We start from the raw sequence: 22,592 nt of genomic DNA, 5'->3' as shown, positions 1-22,592 counted from the left end.
TGTTTGAAAAGTGTTTTAATAAGTTGAAGTGTGTTTTAATAAGTTTAAAGAGATCAGACAGCCGACACGGTCTATTTTTCAATAACAAGCTCAATTTATGTATTTTATATCAGGAAAATTATATTAGCTAGCATTTTAACTTTTATCAATTTGTTTTGAAGAAATCAGCACAAAACTAACGTGTTCAGGAACGCCTACAATTAATGAGCAATTTGACCACACCCCCGCCATGCCTTGTGTGACGACACGATGGGGACGATTACATTTTGTCATTCAAAGTCATTGTAAATAACGTTGCTAATATTGTCAAAATAACTGGGATCAATCGGCTACAATACATGTGGACATCTCTACTTAGGCCCACTTCAACCTCTGAAAACATGACAAAACGATTAGCCTTTCCATGTCTGACCAAAAAGAGCAAGAAATGAGCAGCCTACATGCAGCTGAAGTGCACTTGTCACATACGTCGTTTCCTAAGTCACCAAGATATTCAAACGCTTTAATTCTGTCCGGCTAGACAGAATTAAAGGGCCGCAACGAGACCTCGTCTGTAAGCAAACACGGTGCTCCTCGCTCGCTGACCGGTCGTGGCAAACTCTGCTGAAGGTGGACACGGAGCTTCTTGGCTGCGTAGACGGCTCTCCGTGAAACGGAGCCCCATGTCTTAGTTTTTCAAGGTACAAGGGGTTTGTTTTGCGTTTATTTGACATGCAAGCGACTCAAGTCACTTCACAACAAACGACAGTATGGCATATAATATTAGTAAATGTTTCCCCACTTTGTTTAAGATCATCAAACAAACAATTATTTCTTATTGTGGGATTTATTTTTACACTGAATAAATGTACTTGAATTGAATTTTCCTTAAAAAAGTTCCTATATTATTTAGACAAAAACTGAATTTAAGTATGGAGGGCAGAGCACTGTATATGCATTGCAAGTGACCATGCTATAGCCGTAGCTACTGGTCTCATTTTTAATTATATATGCTTGCTGTATTCCGCCAAGTATTACAACAGTAATGTTTTTTCTGAGTTACGAGCGTGGCCATGGAATGAATTATACTCGTATAAGGCACCTGTAACTCTATATGAAAGATCATTAAGTTGTGCAGTCCTACAACGCTTTAACGCAGATGAACCCACGGCAGTGGAGTCAAATCTCGGAGAGCGCAAAAGATCTGGTGAGACGCATGCTGATGCTGGACCCCGCCGAGAGGATCACTGTTTACGAGGCCCTCAACCATCCTTGGCTCAAGGTAGGCGCCACCTTGTCTCGAGCATGTTTGACTTTTTAACCAAGATCATCATTGGTTTAATTTGTTTTAAACTTTTAATTTGTTTTATTTTATTTAGAAAATGTTTTATTTAATCTTGAAAAAGATTTTCAGAATATTCAAGAAATTAGGGTGCTAATATGGGCCCAAACAAATCTCCAAATAAAAAGGTTGAGTCAGATGATGAATTGTCAAAGGGCCAGATGAGAGATGGGTTGGCTGAAAATAAATAAATAAATAAATGTAGTGATGCCATGGCATTGCCAAAACATCAGTACTTGCCCCTTTGAATACAGTACATGTGTGGTCAGTGGGGATTGTTTTGATATGCTGTGATCATGGGATACTGTAGACTCATGATAGACTAATATTTCAAATGTGCTCATTTACCAAAAGTATACAGAACATTTGTCGTTCGTCGTCGTACACCATTTTGCGTGTTTGAGGTCTCAACACAGGCCAAAATTAATATCTCTTTCTTAATTTTAGTTACATTTATGATAATTATGCTCATCGATTAGTTTCATCTGACCTTCATTTGAACTGCAGGTGGCAGTAATGTGCAATTTGTGGTTATGCCTATTGCAGGAGAGAGACCGCTATGCCTACAAGATCCACCTGCCGGAGACAGTGGAGCAGCTGAGAAAGTTCAATGCCAGGAGGAAGTTGAAGGTATACAGCATGGATACAGTTAACATCAAAATTATGGGCCCCTTTCCAATGACATGACCATAACCCAGTCTTTAGAGTTTGTTTGTATTCACAAGAACAAAACGACATCTGATATTGCTTCTTGTCGCGATTTTGGGGCAACTCTAGAGTAGTCACTTTCAATCATGTGGTCAAGTGAAACTAACCCTGCTTCTTGTAGTCATTCAAATACAATTCAGTCAGTGGTAATTGATTGATCGGGTAGGGTTTCAAGCCTAATTGAATACTTTGGTCTTGTTTCAACCTAAGCTGATGTGTTTAAAAACACAAAATCAAACGGGTCTCCTGTTTTTGACCATCTTTGTTTTTACACCCTATTTTTCAAAAGAGAAATCTTGAATCTTGAATTAATTTAACATGACATAGTCTATCAAAAAGAACACTTTACTATATAAAGTGTTAAGAATATTGTAAACATGAAAACATGGGCAGTATTTTGGGGAAACGTTTGAGCGGAGGGGTTTAAACATTTTGACCTTAACTGTATATAGTATGTCTACGTGTGATATCATCACCATGGAGGATGTTCACCTGTTGTTGTGGTTTCAGGGGGCGGTACTGGCAGCAGTTTCCAGTCACAAGTTTAATTCCTACTATGGAGACCCCCCTGAGGAACTCCACGACTTCTCAGAGGACCCCACCTCCTCAGGTGAATTTTAAACTTGCGTTGTGTTTTTCTAACAGAACAACACACCTGCGGTGAATTTAAAAGATAACGCCGATGGGAAATCAAAACCAAAGCTAAAGAATACAGTACTATTAATGATTAAGTAATTTAAGAGTTTAGATATACAGTGCTACATTGAGGTGTACAGACCAGTCTTTCCCAAACTTATGAAGGCATGCATCACCTGTCACACCCCAACAGAGTTGACTCACTCCACCTCTCCCGCACACAGCATCCCCAAAAAAGCCTCTTTATAGTCAGTAATAATCTGCGCTGACAACGCGAGCCTGATGTATTCAACACAAGACACAGATGGATAAAATATGCGCACCCAAACAACAAAAGCCACACTCAATATATAAAAATTCCCATGGTAAATCCAATTACTTTACGCTCGACTATTAAATGTGGTCTAAATATTCTATATTGGGGTTGTATCCTATCTCAGGCTGTCACAAACTAATCTTTTTAGAATCGATTATCAGATGATTCCATCGATTACTCGAGTAATCTCGCCGTGAGCACGAGAGGCTTTAACACGCACTGAGCGGTCATGATAATTGAGTGGAAGACGTTTGGACCACGTCAAGTAGTGATGATGTGTGCTGTGACCAAGATTAAATTTGTTCAGTGTTAATTGACTTTAGTACACCAATTTAAACCTGTGTTGTTATCACCAATAGCAGCAGTTGTAGACCGAGCAGCCGCTTGCTCATCGTCACGGGGGTCACATTCCTGTGTTCAACTCTCCAATCTCCGCCAGCTCCGCTCTGCAGTAATACGTAAAATCAGATTTTTCTCCCTTTTTCGTCTAAAGTGATCACAAACTTTAGGCATCATCTTATTCTAACTTTGGTGTTGGAAGAGTGCGACCGTCAGCAACAAATGTCCATGCAGAAACATAAATGAGGCCCATTGGTCCCGGGTGCCGCAAATATGTTTTTAAAATGATTAAAACCAGTTTTGATATGGTCGACACAACTCAGTTGGTTGACTTTTTTTTCACAGCCCTAGTCCTGTCCTTTAATACAAGCCTGACGTCATATAAATGTGTCAGTCGATGACATATGCACGACCAAGCACAACGAAGGTAAATTAAATGTCAGTGCAAGACTGAAATCATGTCGAATAAACACCCAAACAACACACCCACATTGACATTAGAAACACCCACCTCTATGGGAATGACCTCATCAGGCATGTCTTTGGTGTCTATATTTTTATTTTTTTACAACCTTTTGTTTTTCTGCTTCTGTCAATGCCTCCCGCCTGCAGGGCTGCTCGCAGCAGAAAGTATGTATCTTTATATTTTTATGCTGTGTGGTGACTCCTTCCAGCTACTTGGTAGTATGTTGATAGATATTTGAATATATACTGTATTTTGATGCTTTGCAGGAGCTGTTTCTCAGGTGTTGGACAGTTTAGAGGAAATCCATGCGTTGACTGACTGCAGTGAGAAGGATCTCGACTTCCTGCACAGTGTTTTCCAAGACCAACATTTACACACACTGCTCGACGTAAGTCAGCCACTTGTGACCTACTATCTTTTTTTGAGCCGATGTCTTTTAGAATGAAACAGAATAGAATAGATCACATAAGTGCTGTTTTACAACAGCAAAGTGGAAGTAGCACACATCAACCATCATATCAAAGAAACATTAAGGATCCTCAAGTACCTCAGGGCAATATTTCCAACAGTAACCAATGAAACGGAACAGAATATATGACAACTGTACATATATAACCTATATATATATATATATATATATATATATATATATATATATATATATATATACTGTGTATATGTGTGTATATATATATATACTGTGTATATGTATATATATATACTGTATATATGTATATATATATATATACTGTATATATGTATATATATATACTGTATATATACTGTATATATGTATATATATATATATACTGTATATATGTGTGTATATATATATATATATATATATGTATATATATATATATATATATATATACTGTATATATGTGTATATATATATATATATATATATATATATATATATATGTATATGTATGTATATATATATATATATATATATATATATATATATATATATATATATATATATGTATATATATATATATATATATATATATGTATATATATATATATATATATATATATATGTATATATATATATATATATATATATGTATATATATATATATATATATATGTATGTATATATATGTATGTATTAGGGATGGGAATTTAGACTAATTTGCCCGCCGACTAGTCTCAAATTTTATTTGCGACTAGTCTATAAGCAAGAGAACTTGAAATTTAATACATATTGAATTCAAAGTTTAAAATGCAAATGTTTTGTGTATTTACAGTAGGGGCTATTTTAGCCCCAACATTCAGGACAGTTTGTTCATTCTATTGATGTAACAACAACTGACTGTATAAAAGTGAACAATTGAAAGATAAATACATTTCTGATACATTTGCCAGTGCAATGCATGGCATTTATTATGAATAATGTAATGAGTAATGGCCCCGACTCCCAGTCCAGCAGGGTCTCATTCGCCATATGTTAGGTGCATTATCATGCACACAGGCGACGGCTTTATTTTCTAGTGCCCACGTACCCATCACACTCCGCAAGAGAGCAGCCAAGTTTTCAGCTGTGTGTCTTTCCTCCAACGCGCATGACGCACACAGCTGCGGAGATGTCCTTCGTCCACATACGTTATACACGTCATAGTCATGTAAGATTCGGTGGCTATGGTCGTCCATCCGTCTGTAGTTAAGGCATTGGCCACATAGCTGACCCGCTCAAACGCTCGTAGTATCTCCTCTTTCATTTGGTTATGGCTATTCTCGAGTTGGGGCGTTATTGTTTTGCGACTTGGCACCACACGTACTCAGACTCGATATACAGCATTAATTTTTCAAACCGTCTGCCCTCAACAAAAGGAAGCGCGCAGCATATCGCGTCATGGACGCCCGGTACAATACATTGTGATCTTCTGTGGTATGGCTTTTTTTTTTTTTTTCTTTTAGTGGTTCTCAAAGATTTAACACAAGTACCACCTAAAAATATACAGTGCCTTGCGAAAGCATTATGCCTCCCTTGAACCTTTTGACCTTTTACCACATTTCAGGCTTCAAAGGAAAATATAAAATTGGATTTTTTTTTTCTGTGAATAATCAACACCGGGTGAAGTGGAACAAAATTCGTATGACATTTAATGAAGTTTTTTTTAAGAAATAAAAAACTGAAAAGCGGGGTGTGCAAAATGATTCTGATATTTCTTGATCAAACCTGCCTATCTATCTTTAGGAGAAAAATGTTATTAGAAGAATCTCATGAGTATATACTATACATGAACAAATAGTAATCGTGTTGACAGGAAAGCACTGTGCACCCAATCTAATGAATGTTTACGACAAAATGTCTTCCCATCGGTACAAAAAGTCTTCCAAATAAGAAAGTATGAGCACAGTGGCACATATCTTAGCGTTTGAAGATTGTCTGCATGCTAGGCCTGGCAGGTTGAAGTGAATTGTAGTGTAGTGTCAGTGTGGGCGCCTTGCAAGTCTCCATGCCGTTTCTGCTTGGAGCGGAGCGGCAAGGGAGTCACAACAATGGCGTCCATTGTGAGAACATGTGTAAGAAACACAGCTGTGTTGCGAGTGAAGCTGAAAGTAGCATGCACTGCAACACGCTGAAAGCAGAGGACGGCTGCAGATGAAGTCGACTGGCCTAGAAAACTTTTTTGAAACCCCTTTCCTGCACCTGCCTGGTGAGTGTTTGACAACGTTCATGTGTTGGTCTTTTCTATTCTGTGCTGCTTTTGATGTATGACTTGAGGTTGTTTTTTTTAATCTTTTTAAGCTTTGTGGTCGGTTAGTGAGGGCAGGGTAAACGGTGCCTTCAAGGAAGTATCGTTCAGATTTGCACATTTGAGCACATCCCGACTCAGGTGTTGATACTATCTGGAAAATGTTCCCCATGAAAAAAGATATGAGCAGAAGGATTCTCCGGGGAAGAATTAGGACACGCTGGAGAAACTTAAAATGTGCCAGCTGGCCAGGAAAGGCCTTTGGATTCCCCCGGAAAAGCCGGATGGAGTGGTTGGGGTAATGGGAGTCTGGCTTCACTGCACTCAATCCTTGATAAGAGAAAATAAGATGGGTAGATGTTTTCCCGGAATTAATACATTGATTAACTTGTTCCAGGATCAACCTGCATCATCAATAAAGCTGTATTTAACTGTATAGTCAACGTTTTGAATCACATTTTCACATTCTAAGCTGTCATCTGAGTTAGTATGCCACTGCAAAATAAAACTTAAAAGTAGAACTACTCCTACCTATCTTTCAATACATAGGACCATGTTTGCAGAGATATACTGTCCCCTGGTGGCGTTTTATCTGTATTGTTGGAATGAATAAGTGCTGCTCAACGTCTAATTCAGGGGTCATCAACGTTTTTGAAAATGAATGCTACTTCTTGAGTGATTAAGCCAAGGGCTGCCAATTTGATACATACTTTTGAAATACAAATGTGCTCAAATGACTTTCAATCATGTTATTGTTAATAATTGCTATTCATTCATGTGAAGATAAACAGATGTTAATGATTTCTTACAATAATTACAAAACAGCAATAATCAGTACGCAACACTTTGTTTCTCTAAATCACAACAAGTCTTTACATTCTGAAGTGATCACTTAAAGAATAATGCTAGAAAATCACAATGTCCCATCAGTGGCAAACTATGTTTCAAACAGGCTTCTCATGTAGTCCTTGGGGGCTACCTGGTGCCCGCGAACACCACACTGGTGACACTAATACTCTATGTACACAGTGCCTGCTTGGTAAAAAAAAATGCATTATTGTTTGTGAGATTTATGTGCATTGAATTGCCTTCTCATAGGATATGAGAAGCTGGACCCTTTTTGGCTGTGTGGTTATCATCACTAGTGCGTCATTTAGATGCTCACTGAAATATAATTTCACTAGATTAGCATATTTTTACTCTTTGAAGATTGTACCGCTACTTTAGATCACATTTTTAGACCTGGCAGGGGATAAAGGAAGGTTATTCGCAGGGTTAATGATGTTGTATCTATATTTTTGTAATAGTTTAGCGGCAGCACAATGGAATAGTGCTTACAAAATCTGTCCTTACAGTTCTGAGGTTGAGGGTTTGAAACGCGGCGGCAAACGCTCCTGTGTGGAATTTGTTTGTTCACTCCATGCTGGCATGGGTTCTTTTTCTCACTGCTCTGCCTTCCCTCCCACTTTCCTAAAACGTGCATGCTAGGTTCCTAGAAGATTCTAACTCCCACCCATCGTTGTGAATCTTAGTACAAATGGTTGTTACATGTTTGTCTACAGTAAGTGTGCCAAGCTATTGACTGGGGTGTACTCCTTATCTTGGCCAGATTCAGCTGGGATAGGCTCCAGGTCACTCCTCACCTTAGTGAGGGTAAGTGGCAGAGTAAATGGATGGATGGATCCCACGTGTGGTTGTCGTTGAGATGACACCAGCCAATCTTGGGTCAAGTCTGTCATTCTCAGCTGGTATGTCACGGTCAGCAAGTAACATTATTAAGGTGGTAAATGACAATTCTAGCTGTAAATGTCTGGTTTTTGGTGCAATATCTACCAGCACATAGGTGTATAGAGGCCCATTTCCAGCAACTATCACGACAGTGTTCTAAAAGTACAAGGTGTTTGTCCATTGCGTCAGAAGTCTCAAGGATATTAGGAGAACCCTTGTGCAACCATAATTAGCACTAGAGAGGCTATAAAATTGTCCTTCCTTTGTGTACGTTGACTATCTGCAGCATCACATTTGTGGGGTTGATTAAAATCTCAAAATGGCCAGAAAAAAAGGAATTTCCATGTGAAACTCAACACTTGATTCTTGTTCTTAGAAATTAAGGCTACGCCATGCGATTAAATTGCCAAGAAACTGATGATGATCCTACAACGGCGTGTACTCCTCCCTACCTTCTCTATTAAGCTAAACTTTTTTCAACAGTGCTTTACCACGTTAATAATGTATAGAGTGTATTCCTGATTAGTTTAAAGTTATCCTGATTGAAAAAAAAAAACTCTTTTTCTTTCAAAAATAAGGAAATTTCTTGGTGACCACAAACATTTGATCGGTAGTGTATGTAATGGTGTAGACTTTTGAACAGGCAGTGGTGACTTTCCTCCTCTGTTTAGGAGCCTTGGTGCAAATGCATCCTCAATGAGACTCACACATTCACTGGTACAGTTTTGTAACATTCAACTAGTTTTGTTCCATTATTTTTGTCTTTTTGTTGCACTGAGCCCTCAGCTGCTGCCTTTGTTGACACTCTGTTGACAAACATTGAGGCCTTAAAGACACTCTTGTCAGTGTAGTGTGCGTTAGTCTCTTTTTTAAAAAAAAAACAAAAAACAATCACTTCTTGTCTGACATTATTCAGTCAAAAAGATTTGTTGCACTGCTCATCACATAATTTTATGTACAGTAGGTAGGAAAAATTCAGAAAATTTCAGTACTAATAAAATATAAATAAGTTGTGTTTTTTGACCTTATGTCCTTCACGATGATGTTCGCTACCGCTGTATTTATGAATCAACTGTCAGTTTGATTGCGAGCTTTTCATTAGCATGACATGAGTGGAAATACCTAGATGCTCTTTTCACAGAGGTGTTGATGAAGTGGCAAAACAGAAGTGGTGATTGTGTTGTTCCACAAGCTGATTAATGGATGTGAGTGTTTGTCTTTTGCAGCTCTACGATAAGATCAACACCAAGTCGTCCCCGCAGATCAGAAACCCGTCCAGTGACGGCGTGCAGAGAGCCAAAGAGGTAAAACGGCACACAATCATTTCCACCAACATCTCTTCTCTTTTGTGGATAAAAATGGCTAACCTGCTGTCAATTTTCGTTTTCCACTACACAGTCCCTACTCGGGCCTTACTCTTTATATAGCACTTTCCGATTGGCAAATCCCAGAGGTGGGCATTTTACTCAATTCTGCTGGCCAGGCCACGATACATGTCCGTCATTTGTCAGTCCGTCATTTTTCGTGACGAACTGAACTGTAATCGTTAGTCCCTCAGAAGTCCATTGGTCCATCAGTTGGTCCCCCAAAAAACATCAGAAAAACGGGCGTCTGCCAGTGATGGACTGACAGACCGTCACTGACGGACGCGGTTAGTGCCGATTACATTGACGGATGAAACCCACTTCCACCATTCATCATTCCGTCATTTTTAAAAGGTGCTCGGTCAATCGTCAGCAAAACGGGTGTCCGTCACTGACGGAATGCCCACCTCTGGCAAATCCAGGTTTAATTTTAAAAAGTTACAGTAATTTGACAAATTGGCCTTTTGTCACACTGAAAAATTCACAATCCTTTATATATATTAAATGTGCAACAAGTTGTGAAGTGCGTGACGTGAAATCATTTTTGTTAGTTACTCTACGATCCAAACCCCGAATGCTAAGATAAGCACACTCTTTTTTTGTTTCTTGTTCCGAATTACAGTATGCGTCAAGTGCGGCATCTCCACAGTCTTCACTTAGTTGTATTTTCCTATTTCCTTGTTACACTTAAGCAAAAGAAAATTTGTCGTTCATTGTTTTTTCACGATACGGTCGATGTGGCGTGGTATGCTCTGTTTCCCGAGGTTGTGGAAAACCAATGAGCCGAGCTGGTACTGTGCAGTGGAAACTTTTTTATTAAAGTGTCTCTTTTAAGCACCCAGGCTTTGTTAATCTTTCTGGCTTTTTGCTTACTAATACCTTCACTCTTACTACACTTATGTATGACAGTGTCAGGGTTCGTCCACTTTTTTCAGGAAAGAAAAAAATGGAACAGGCTGTTGATCCTTTCAATTTGAACTCGCTGGTTGGTTTTGCAGCTGCAAAGAAGTCTTGGTCACCAACAAAGCCTGTGTGTGCGCGTGGGTGTGTGTGTGTGTGTGTGTGTGTGTGTGTGTGTGTGTATATATATATGTGTGTGGGTGTGTGTGTGTGTGTGTGTGTGTGTGTGTGTGTGTGTGTATATATATATATATATATATATATATATATATATATATATATATATATATATATATATATATATATATGGAGAGAGAGAGGGAGAGAAATACACACACGCAGTATTTATTTATTTATTTATTTTGACTGCTGATGAACTTGAGTGACCTCCCAAATGCTCTTTGTGCGCGCTGCCACTGACTCGCGCTCATTGTCCAAGCAGCTGCACCGCAGCCCTTTGGCCTGTTTGCACTGCACTCTACTCACAAAGCTCTTTGACTTCACTCATTAGCTACTTGATACACACACACACACACACACACTAACTACAGTCGCACTTGCAGCACACTCACGCAGAGTTGCACTGTGGGCTGCACAGTCTCACCCTGCTTGTGTAAAATCTCAATTGATTGGCGTTTGCTTACATTGCTTAATGAGGCTGACAAGTGTAGGGGAGAAATGTGTTTTGTGTGTGTTGCGCGCAAGCAGACACACAAACAGTAGTTGACCTTGCTGTGTGCTTTATTGAAGGAACACGTCTAAAGTCTTGAGATGAGCGAGTGGCTGGTGTCCAATTCCGAATTCCACACACAGGGAAATGTATTCCCGGGAAATCTGGCTAGGTAGTATTGTATGCCACACCAAAGGATGTCAGGTTCAGTTTTGGTCCCGAAGAAAATAATAGAATATGAAGCTTTTATTGTCATTACAACAGTGTGCAAAGTGGAAAGCACAGTCAAACTGTTGGCATCCTTGAACTTTACAGGCAAGTCAAATGATCACTTTAACTGTCATTCACATGCAAAAACAAGTTGTGAATGGTCAAACCATTTTTTCCTTTCCAACGGTGACTAACATGCAGAGGTAGAGGGATTACTGCTTCTGTTTGGGAGGTGAACTAAACACAAGCCTCCTTCCATTGTGCTCAACAGCCTCCACAGAGACTCATGTACCACTAGATTGCAAGAGTACATTCCATTCTTCCCTAGTTATCATCATGCTTGTCCCCTTTGCCTTCTGTGGCGGCATCACAAAAGTAGAAAACGTCAAACATACTTGTGGCGTTAATCCTTTGAATGCTCACTGAGTCTCACAACATGAAGAAATCTTTCGTGATGTCAGGTGTATTCGTCCGTTTATGGACTTAATTAGGATGTTCAACTTTAAAGGGTCTGCTATATTTTGAAGGCATTACAAGGAGGCTTGTTGTTGTCATCATATTATTTTCTATATGATGCTTGAGAGCACCAAGAGTTGTCTTTCGAAAAGAAGGGTTGAAATAGCAAATATGCAACTGTCACACTTCTAAAAATGAGCTGCCTCGTGATCACAGACATACAGTTGGTTTCTTAGAACAGGGAGTACACAAATAACCTTGCACACTGAGCCACTTGCTGCTTCACCAAGACATTATGGGCTCACATGTCGCAGCCTGCTCTGGTAAATGTCTCTTCCACCTGGTGTTATGCTTTCCTCACAGGACTCTAGTCCACTCAGCTCTCGTCTTCTGCCGCTCACTCTGAATGACGCTGAATGTTTTGAGCCAATCAGGCTATGCAACTTTCTTCTTATTTCTCACCAATCAGGTGCTTCAAACACTGCACTAATTACAATCAAAAGACATGGGTGTTGTTATCCAACTAATGACTAAAACTAGCTGCTTTTGCTCGCCACACTAATCCGATACCTGGCGGAAGACGACCTTTTTAAACGTTGTGAGTGCGCCTGTGTAACTTGGTCTCCCTGTGTCTTCCTCCACTCAAGACATCCTCCTCACACCAGGAAGACGGTGAAGCTTTGAAACATCTGGAATATGTAAGCTCTCCATCACACGTGCTCCCAACGCTTTTAGATCTGTCGGCGGCGGACAATCAAGATGGGTTGTAGCTTGACAAGCTACATGAGCACATGATTGATTCACAATGGCTTGTATTCAAAGGGCCCCGCAACGCCCCTCCTCCCCGCCTCACCTCTGCAACGCCACATTCACCAGTCAGGCGCAACATAACTGGAGCTGACTTCCAACCGAGCACTGCCAAATAAGCAGGGAGGGGGGGGGGGGGGATTTGTCGACTTTGGTGTCCAAACTTGGCAGTGGCGATTCCGGGGGTTGTGGGGGGAGGGGGGGGGCATTTTTGTGAGGGTCAGCGAGGTTATCGGGATATTAGCGAAGACAGGTTTTTGTGAGACTCCGGTGAGTAAAAAGGGTTTTGTCCTCGTCATCCTCAGGTGCTAGAAGAGATCTCCTGCTACCCGGAGAACCACGACGCAAAAGAGCTCAGACGGATACTGACTCAGCCACATTTCATGGTGAGTTCAAGAGCGCATGCGCTGTTACCTAGTTAATAGAAAGTCTTTCTCTAGTTGATGTTATGTCTGTTTTGGTAAAAAACCCAAGAGTGGACTCGAGGAATTTAACTTGTTGTTGGAAAGGGGGTGTAAAACTGGCCATGTGATATCATGATACTTTGCCCACAACAACGAAAATGGACAATTCCTGTCATGATTGGGATATTAGGAAAAAAAGGTACAGGATCTATAGAAAAGGAAGAAGAGATCACTTCAAGATATGAAATAATGTCAACTCAAAATAAACACAAATAACAATACAGTGATAACACGCTGTAAGAATACTGCATCTGCTACGATATGTTGTCAATATCTTTTGTGAAGTGATGAAGTGGAATTTTATAAAGATACTAAGCATAAAAGTACCAAAGAAGAAATCATTGCATCATAAAATTAAGAGTTGTTTTGAACAGTTGTAAAAGTAGATTAATTACAGCACTCTAAATATAATTGGTGCGCTTGAAATTTCAAATATCCAATGAATCCTAAATTAAAATGTAAAAACAATGAAATAAATACTTAGAACTTTTTAAAAACGTAAAAGTATTTTGTCTGCATCAAAAAGAATATAAAACCAACATCACGTAAAACAACATTAATAAAATCTTATTATGGTATACAGGCATAAGCATTTGGATTTTTTTGCATTCAGTTCAGTGAAATTTCAGAATTTGTCAATAATGTCAACTGATTTTGATTGATATCTTGGAAACTCTTATCAATCATCTGCTTCAAACCTAACTTAAATTTTCAAACCATGTTGATGTTTTATCCACAAAGTTGCAAGGCTCAGCCGTAGCCTAACATCAGTTTGTATATGTGCTTTAATTGATGAAAGAAAGCGACAATTAAGACTTTTTGCCTCCGTGAGACAGAACAGAACTTTAAGCAAGGTTTCAAGCATGTGAGCAGCGTAAATTAATCTGTTTAATGGAAAAGCCACTCAGCTGTCATCAGTGTCCCCACCGCTAATCCCATCACCTTAATGTCACTGATTAATGCCTTGCCTCAAGGCAACACTCCGTACCAAGCTGACACTTAGCGTTTGAAGTTAAAGTTAAAGTGATGTTTGGCATACCTGGCTGTATTTTTGGCATTTTTGTTGTTTTTGCTATACTTTGTTGCATTTGGTCTCTCAGTCAATGCTGGACAGATTAGTTTACCCCTTGATCAACCTTAGTCTCATTAGTGAATATATAAAACCAAAACTAAATGGCGCTTTCAGTTTTCGGCCGAAAGACTTTTGTCACCAAATAACATGGGCCGAAATAGGATGTTGTGATGACGCTTGCCAAAACCTTTAAAGCAAGCGCTCTGGCCTCTGAGCAGGCAAACCAGCATTTTAACGAACATTTATGACATTTATTTAAGTCGGATGTTTGTAATTCGGTGACCTCCGAATTAAATCGATTGCATATCACACTTATGTGAGCTTTTTAAAGATGTATTTGTGCTGGAACACAACTTGTTGTCGCTGAAGGCGTTGCTGCAGGCCCACGATGTGGTGGCGCATGAGGTCTACAGCGACGAGGCGCTGAGGGTGACGCCACCTCCCACCTCGCCCTACTTGAATGGCGACTCGCCCGAAAGCACCAACGGAGAGATGGACCTGGAAAACGTCACCAGGGTGCGCCTGGTGCAGTTCCAGAAGAATACAGACGAGCCCATGGTGCGTTTCTACTCGACTGACGAAATTTAACTGGTGTTTCACCAACCTTTATTCAACCGAGTCACATATTTTACAAGAGAAAAATCTCACTAATATATACTTGCATAAATAATGATCATCTCGTTTCAATTCACTCCCAAATGTACTTTTCCTATTTTAGTGTGAAATCTGGGCCTGTTAAACCTGGAAAAGCATTTAATTGGTCTGCCTGCCACCGTACATTACTGGCAGATGAACACATACATTATGTTTAGGGAATACATAATTTTCCTGGAAATGATAGGCAAAAAAGGGATTTTCCATGGCACAACAGATGATTTCTAATGACGCACTTAATGTGCTGTGGATAGAGAGAACATACATCTATATTTATGAGGGCTGGGAACAAATATCGTATCTCGAAATACCACAATACTTTTTATGTCGACACAAGTATCGATCCGTTGATGAAGTATCGCGATACTTTCAATATCTTATGTTATGCTTTGTTTTGCACGTTCTATAACATAATTTTGGAACATTTTAGGTCCTTAAAGAGAAAATAAACCTTTTTTTAAGAATATGATCTATGCAGGCTTACTAGTTGAAATAAGGCATTCTGATTAATTTTGCGTTGCTGGAATATGTGGATCGTCCCAGCCCTTATATTCTTTAAAATCATTTCAACTTATTAAAACACAATTTTTGAAGTATTCTTTGGTGCCTGTTGTCATTCTTGCTTGCACATTTCTCAAATAGGCGGAAAAGCTTGCTCCAACTATTTGTCACTCCAAGTTGAACAACACTGTGAAACTGGCACATAAAAAAAGAGAATCAAAGATTGGATATTTACACACCAAAATGTTCAACCAAACCATAAATATTTTGTCAAACGTCCGCTAGGTTAATGCTATCATATACCGGTAATGTAAAACCCCATAGACGGCCTGTAATGGGAATTAGCATTGTTCGAGTAATTTTCCAACTTCAAACAGCTGCTCCTTTTACACACAGGGAGCAGCAACATACAGTATATAAACAGAGGACACAATATTCTTAGGCCATATAGTACCTTTGCTCTGTGAGAAGAATGAATATAACAGTAAAACGGCAAAACGTGGTACACGGAAGGTTTCTCATCTTCTTACTGTTAATAATGCTGCATCGCTTCCAGTAGACCTCGGTGCTGCCCGATGAGTTTCAGCAGAATGTGTTGCGCTACTGAAGAAACACAATTGTAAAGTCAGACTTCCCTATACAATATGCTGTAAAAACCCAGAAAAATCAATTGCTTAAAAATCCATGAAATACTGGGGGAACACTGTATACACGTCATGTTTCAATTTTTACCTCATCTATGTTTGTTCTTCTTGGCTCTAGGGCATCACACTAAAAATGAACGACTCCAACAACTGTATCGTGGCTAGGATCATGCACGGAGGAATGATCCACAGACAAGGTAGAACACAGAAACTTGGATAAAAAAAAAAATCTCGCAACAATGCATTGTTGGACATGGGGAGTAATGTGATGGCGTCTAAACAATCTAAATCATTTAATCTTATCAGGCACCTTACATGTAGGAGATGAGATCAGGGACATCAATGGCATCAGCGTGGCCAACCAGACAGTCGAGCAGCTGCAAAAGATGCTGGTGAGTGTGTGTGTGTGTGTGTGTGTGGGGGGGGTTAGCGGGGTTATGCTAAGCGGTTCACACGTGTTATCTGTTTAACGTCATGTGTGTTTGCAGAAGGAGATGCGAGGCAGCATCACATTTAAAATAGTGCCAAGCTACCGGACACAGGGCTCCTCCTGTGAGGTAACACCTTCCTTCTCCTCCTCCACCTCCTCCTGTTCCTCCTCCTCCTCTTCTTCTTCACTCATTTTCTCACTAACCGCTCGCCAGTGTGCTGAATTTGTGTGGGGTGGATTGTGTGCGTGTTTCTGTGTGTGTTTTGCTGCCACTGGGCGACTTGGATATCCAGCACACCAATTTCACAACCAAGATACCGGAACTTGCCCACTGTATGTCCCATACCCTTTTGTCCTCCTCCGCTGTGCTCCATGAACGATAAACACTTACTTGTCCGTGTGCCCCTGTCCCCGTCCCCATCATCTACACACCCTCCTTTTAGATTATCTTCAGTTTCAAACTGAAATATCACAATCAGACAAGATTGTCCATCTGTTTGTGGAGCTAAACCAAAGCTGCATAAATGGAAGGTTTATTTTAAGTAGGCTAAGTAGCTTCTTGGAAATACGATCACATAATCTAAATTGATTATACTCAATACAATGCACCAAGGGGAAATTCAAATCGATACAGAACATAGTAGACCGCTGTTCGCGGAGGATATCGACTGGGCTAGCCCATGAATAGTGAAAATCCAAGTATAATTGATGCCACGTATAATTGCCGCTGTTTCTTTATACCCGCGAAAATCACTGATTAAAAAAAAAAACAACACGGTGAAAATTTTTCAATATATGTATGGGGAAAAAGGCCCAGAGAAACACACATTCTCTGTCTCTCTCGCTATCTCTCTCTTTCTCTCTCTCTCTCTCTCTCTATCTCTCTCTCTCTCTCTCGCTCTCTCTCGCTCTCTTCTCTCTGGCTCTGTCTCGCTCTCTGGCTCTGTCTCGCTCTCTCTCTCTGTCTCACTCTCTCGCTCTCTCTCTCTCTGTCTTGCTCTCTCTCTCTCTGTCTTGCTCTCTCGCTCTGTCTCGCTCTCTCGCACTCTGTCTCGCTCTCTCTCATTCTGTCTCGCTCGCTCTCTCTCACTCTGTCTCGCTCTCTCACTCTGTCTCGATCTGTCTCTGTCTCTCTCTCTCGCTCTGTCTCTCTCTCGCTCTCTCTGTCTCTCTCTCGCTCTGTCTCTCTCTCTCTCTCGCTCTGTCTCTTTCTCGCTCTGTCTCTCTCTCTCTCTCGCAATTTCTCTGTCTGTCTCTCTCTGTCTCTGTATATGTGTGTGTGTGTGTGTATAAATATACAGGTAAAGCTGGTTGCTTGTAGATTATCAAAACATTTCTGATATATATATATATATATATATATATATATATATATATATATACACGATAATCTACAAGCAACCATCTTTGTGGCAATACAATTTGCACTTTATACAGAACACATACAGAATCTTGAATACTTAATTAAACATTTAAATGAACAAATGCAACAGAGGTCTCCAGATTAATTTATTTTATTTTTAAAATAGATATATTTTGTTGCTAAATCTGCTGATTTTTAATGGTATCTAATAGTGGTGGATGATATTCGAAAAAAATATATATGTGTGTTGAATATTGCGATATCAATATTAGTGCGATATTCAACGTACCTAAAGAAATGAAATGATAATGAAATTTTCATTATGTAATGAAAGATTTTTTTTCATGTAGAGAAATAAGTAGGCTCAATGTATTCTTAGCAAATTATTTGTAATTAAAAATATATACATATATATAGCGAGAGAGAGAGAGAACATTATATATTTTTTTGTTATTTAGTGTTAGGAATGCTCCAAGATACTTTTCACTTATTGGATGGTGATGTGCATTTAAGGTTGCATCTCATTGGGCAAAAGCATACAATTCCATATTATAAAACTTATGATATCTTTGCGATACGCTTATTGCACGGGCCATTATCACGATGCAGATAAAAAAAAATGTATATATTGTGCACCGTATCTACAAGGTTGCTAAAGTAGCTGACGTCAAAATGTATTAATGTATTTAATAGTACATACCTATTTTATAATGAAAATATTTAGAGTTGAAATAGCATTATTCATCATTTCTAATTGTATATAATATATTAAATATAATATGTGTAATCTTTTTAATTTTTGATAGAAAACATCTGAAAGGGTGGTTATTATGAAATGTTTTTGTGTTATGAAGCTGATATAATGGCAAAAATGTGTAATTGCAAAATAATGAACACCTGTTTATCGCAGGGGTTCCAGACCCACCCGCAATAAGTGAAAATCCACAAAAGACAGCCAATAAAAAAGGCTTTGTGTAGTTGTATTCCTTCTCAAAGCTGTACCACATTAAAACTTATTAAAATACACTTTGTTGTGTGTAATCTTAATTTGAAATATTCCCATTAGGGGAAAAAATCCACATATCAAAAACATTAGAACAAGGAAGAAGAAAAAATTCTTTCACGCTTGGTCTCACTCGCTTCATTTTACAGTTCTCCAAATAAGAGGCCGAGTGTACTTGCTTCAAGTTGTCACTCGCAGTTGAGGTTTACTGTAAAACTGGCACATAAAACATAATGTACTAAAACACTGTATATATTTAAACACCCAAAGTGTTTTTTGTCTAACTGAAGTCCACTATCTTAATTCTAACATATAGTATGAAATGCTGTTGCATAAATGTGACGAAATTATCAACATTCACCGTAGCTCCGTCCAAGGCTCCCAGTGACGAAACACAGACGCAGATAGTCAGTTCCTTTCAAGCGTAGGGAAGAGCAGAACCCAGTGGTATGCGAACAGCACATTAGAAAAAGGGACTGACACTGGCTCTTATAGCCGCTCTGGGTCACCCAGGGGTCACTGATGATGTTGTTGGTATGCATACACGAACTGTGCGTGCGTGAAGGGACATTCTGTGCAGAGGTCAGCAGGGATGAAATAGAACTGCTATTTTAACACACACAGAGCATCAACAAACGCAGCACACAACAATACGGACAGGCATAGATTCTCAACAATTACTCAAGTTTAGTTGGGGACCTTCTCCACCACTTCTTGATTTTAAGTTGCCTCTGTTCAAGTAAGGATAGTGCTAGGTGGCATGTTGTGGCACAACTTGGTACTACACTGAAGGCACACAACTCTAAATGTCAACTTGCTTTTATACTGTAATTTTAAATAATGGTCCCTTAAAAATCCTTGATATAGGAGGGGAGTGAACGATGAAACGCGATATAGCAAGGGAAGACTGTAATCATGTGAATTTTGATCTCTTTCGGGCGCCCAGCTACATTTTTGCACCCATCCCTGTAACAGAGAGCTGTAACCCGCCCAGGATCACTCCCTTGTCATGACGGTGTGAATCACGTCATTGCTGTGGTGCATCTCGGCCACAGTGGCTGCCCAGTGTGCGTGTGTGCGTGTGTGTGTGTGTGTGTGTGTGCGGGTGTGCGTGTGTGCGTGTGTGTGCGCGCGTGTTCTGTTGACCTGTGTGTCTTATTTCAGACAGAGTCCCCCACCACGTCCAGGCATTCCCCTGCCAATGGCCATTCCAGCATTAACAGTTCAATCTTGGTAAGGATGCCCGACCACGAGAAAAAAAAGGAAAAAAAAAAAAAAAAGTCCTTCCCACTTATTTACATATTTTTCAACCTTCCATCAAGATATATGTGTTTTTAATTATAAGAAGAAACCCTTAATGGGTCATGCGGCAGATATTCCACATCAACCCTGTGTTGTTCCAAGGGGTCTCCTTTCATTGTGTCCGATATCTCAGTTCACAAATTGGTGTGCCACTTTAACGCCCGCTGTGTGCTGTGCATCATAGCTGACACCACATATCAGCTTGGCTATGCGCTTTGCTTGCAGCAGGTGTTCTGTCCTTCTGGAGGAGGTTTCTAATGTTCCTCAACAGGCCGTGACGATGCCTTTCCAATATTTGTATCCAATCGCACTGACCTGGCGTGTGTTTTCTCTGCTCCTCAATACTTTTTCAACCTCCTCAGGACCTGCCATCCACCATCCAGCCCAAAGGTCGACAGGTGAATACAAACGCTCGCTGACTCCCACTCGCTTCTCGAGGGCCTCCTTTCCACCAAGCGGTATGGTTCGGTTTCCGTTTGCGAAGCTCGGCTTTAATTGCTTTGGTGCATAGTACTGCGGGTGAACTGCGAAAGCCACACTGCATCGATCACATTGGGCGGATCAAACAATAACGGCGGAGAACATCGGTCCCCTGTATTCCCTTCTTGGCCAAGGAGGACCAATTTCAGCCAAGAGAAAGCTGAGAGCAAAGTGCAGCAAATAGGGGCCTTTGGAGTACAATAGCAAGCGCCGGGGTACACTTGAATTCATGTGTGTTTATTTTGGTCATTTATAGATGTGTATCCTCAATTGATAAAACGACAAATGTGCTCGACTAATGAGTGATTCACATCTTTCATATGGTATCGACTTGGCACGCTTGAAACCTTGGCTGACCAGGTGCTAGAAATTGTACCTGGTTGTAGTTGTCAATGGAGCGTCAATAGCAAGTAAAAGCTGTGGTCAGTACAGTTCAGTGGAAAAGGGGCATTAGATGACTGCAGCGAAGGTGGCAGTTGGTAAATGACACTGCGGAAAACTGAGAAATGACATATTGAACTAATTCAAAACAAAGCGTGCAAACAAACAACAACAATGGAGGAAAACGTTTGACTGATGCATACGTGTCAGGCACAGGGAAAGGATCCAAGAGAAGACTGGGGCCAGAATGAAAACAGACGACTGACGTGAAAAAGGTACTGCGGAGTGTAATGCTAGTATAGTACCTGTTTTTTTTCCAGTGGGAATGCAACAGTAGGGTTAGACTATTGGTTAATAGGGCGATTGATTTTCCATTCAAAATAGAACTGTGTGAAACTGAGAAAAAGACCACATCTTGAACAAATACACGACAATGAGGCGCTTGATGACGCTTGATGAAAAAGCCAAGAACATTAATTTTATCCAAGAGGAGGCCAGAAGGAAACATACAGGTACACACATGGACAAAATTGTTGGTTCTTGTTAATGAAAGAAAAACTCACAGTGGTCACGGAAATAACTTCAATCTGGCAAAGGTAATAATGATGAAAATTGAATGAAAATAAACCAATGAATGAAATTATAGTTGGACCGAATAATTTTTAAAAACAAACGCATGAAACACGCCTGGACGAAAATGATGATACCTTTAACTTTACATTTTGTTGCACAACCATTCACTGCAATCAAATGATTTTTGTAACTTTCACTAAGACTTCTGCAACTCTGGTCGGCTCTTGGCCAACTCTCATGAGCAAACTGCTCCAGCTGTCTCAGGTCTGAAGTTTCACTTGTGAGTATGTCCACGTAGTAATGGTGCAGTGGAGCATGCATTAGTATGCTTAGTAATAAGTGTGTTAGTTATAAAGTAATTCCTGTTCTTCAGCATGCTTTTGGTCAGGTAGCAGTTGCAATTGTACTCTACGGTTCGCTTGTGTAAGGTGGAGCTAAGCAGTGCAGTCCACTTAGTAAGTGAAATGTCGCAGTGTTTTTTGTGGAATTGGAAGAAAGCAATGAATGCATTTTTTTTAAATATGCTAAATTATGACAGACTGGCAACCAGTACAGGGTGTTCGCTGTCCCTCGGCCAAAGTCAGCTAGGATAGGCTTCAGCTCACTCGCGACCCTAATAAGGATAGGTGGTTGAGAAAATTGATGGCTGGTTGCAACATGAAAACATGAGCCTCCCCAGGATTTGCCACACCGAACGTCATGATGGTGAACCGAACTCAAGTTTACCGCTTGGTGGAAACGCACTCTTTGCTTCATCCTCCTGCCAAAAGCGAGAGCTATGTGTTTCCCCCCCCCCCCCCCCCCCCCCCCCCCCCCCGCTGCCTCTGCTGTAATTCTAAGCTCATTCAACAATCCAAAGTCAACTTGAACCCATCTGTGTGATGTCCTTGCTGCTTTTATGTTGAAAATATGACAAAATTGACAATTAATTGAACATTAATAGGTCATTTTTATCCATCCCTATTCTGGACATCCAGTCATTGGCCTTCAAAAATAACACGTAGCCATTTGATAACTACATCAGCTCGAACTCTGTGGTACTAATGGCACAGGTATTGTTAACACCACCCACCCCAAAAATGCCAACCCCAATGAC

The 22,592-nt window shown here is 40.0% G+C and overlaps 1 protein-coding gene across 17 annotated transcripts in view; it reads left to right on the top strand.

The window, feature by feature from the left end:
• The window catches only part of caska (calcium/calmodulin-dependent serine protein kinase a), a 135,257-nt gene that overhangs the window by 98,723 nt on the left and 13,942 nt on the right, over positions 1 to 22,592 (top strand). For 5 of the 17 annotated variants that reach the window (XM_086051231.1, XM_086051232.1, XM_086051228.1 and 2 more), the window contains exons 8-21: positions 1,139 to 1,261; positions 1,868 to 1,951; positions 2,540 to 2,639; positions 3,933 to 3,950; positions 4,053 to 4,174; positions 9,449 to 9,526; positions 12,470 to 12,520; positions 12,935 to 13,015; positions 14,535 to 14,723; positions 16,083 to 16,161; positions 16,271 to 16,356; positions 16,453 to 16,521; positions 19,925 to 19,993; positions 20,425 to 20,460. In XM_086051231.1, coding sequence (XP_085907357.1) covers positions 1,139 to 1,261; positions 1,868 to 1,951; positions 2,540 to 2,639; positions 3,933 to 3,950; positions 4,053 to 4,174; positions 9,449 to 9,526; positions 12,470 to 12,520; positions 12,935 to 13,015; positions 14,535 to 14,723; positions 16,083 to 16,161; positions 16,271 to 16,356; positions 16,453 to 16,521; positions 19,925 to 19,993; positions 20,425 to 20,460 — 1,185 coding nt within the window. The remainder of the gene's footprint in view (positions 1 to 1,138; positions 1,262 to 1,867; positions 1,952 to 2,539; positions 2,640 to 3,932; positions 3,951 to 4,052; positions 4,175 to 9,448; positions 9,527 to 12,469; positions 12,521 to 12,934; positions 13,016 to 14,534; positions 14,724 to 16,082; positions 16,162 to 16,270; positions 16,357 to 16,452; positions 16,522 to 19,924; positions 19,994 to 20,424; positions 20,461 to 22,592) is intronic. The other 12 variants (XM_086051238.1, XM_086051243.1, XM_086051233.1 and 9 more) reach the window with 6 other exon arrangements.

This window comes from Filicampus tigris, chromosome 14, assembly GCF_054856515.1.
Source record: "Filicampus tigris isolate MCC_2025a chromosome 14, RoL_Ftig_1.0, whole genome shotgun sequence".
NCBI lineage: Eukaryota > Metazoa > Chordata > Actinopteri > Syngnathiformes > Syngnathidae > Filicampus > Filicampus tigris.
The sequence above is the reverse complement of the archived record's forward strand: the minus strand, read 5'-3'. Positions and strand labels throughout refer to the sequence as shown.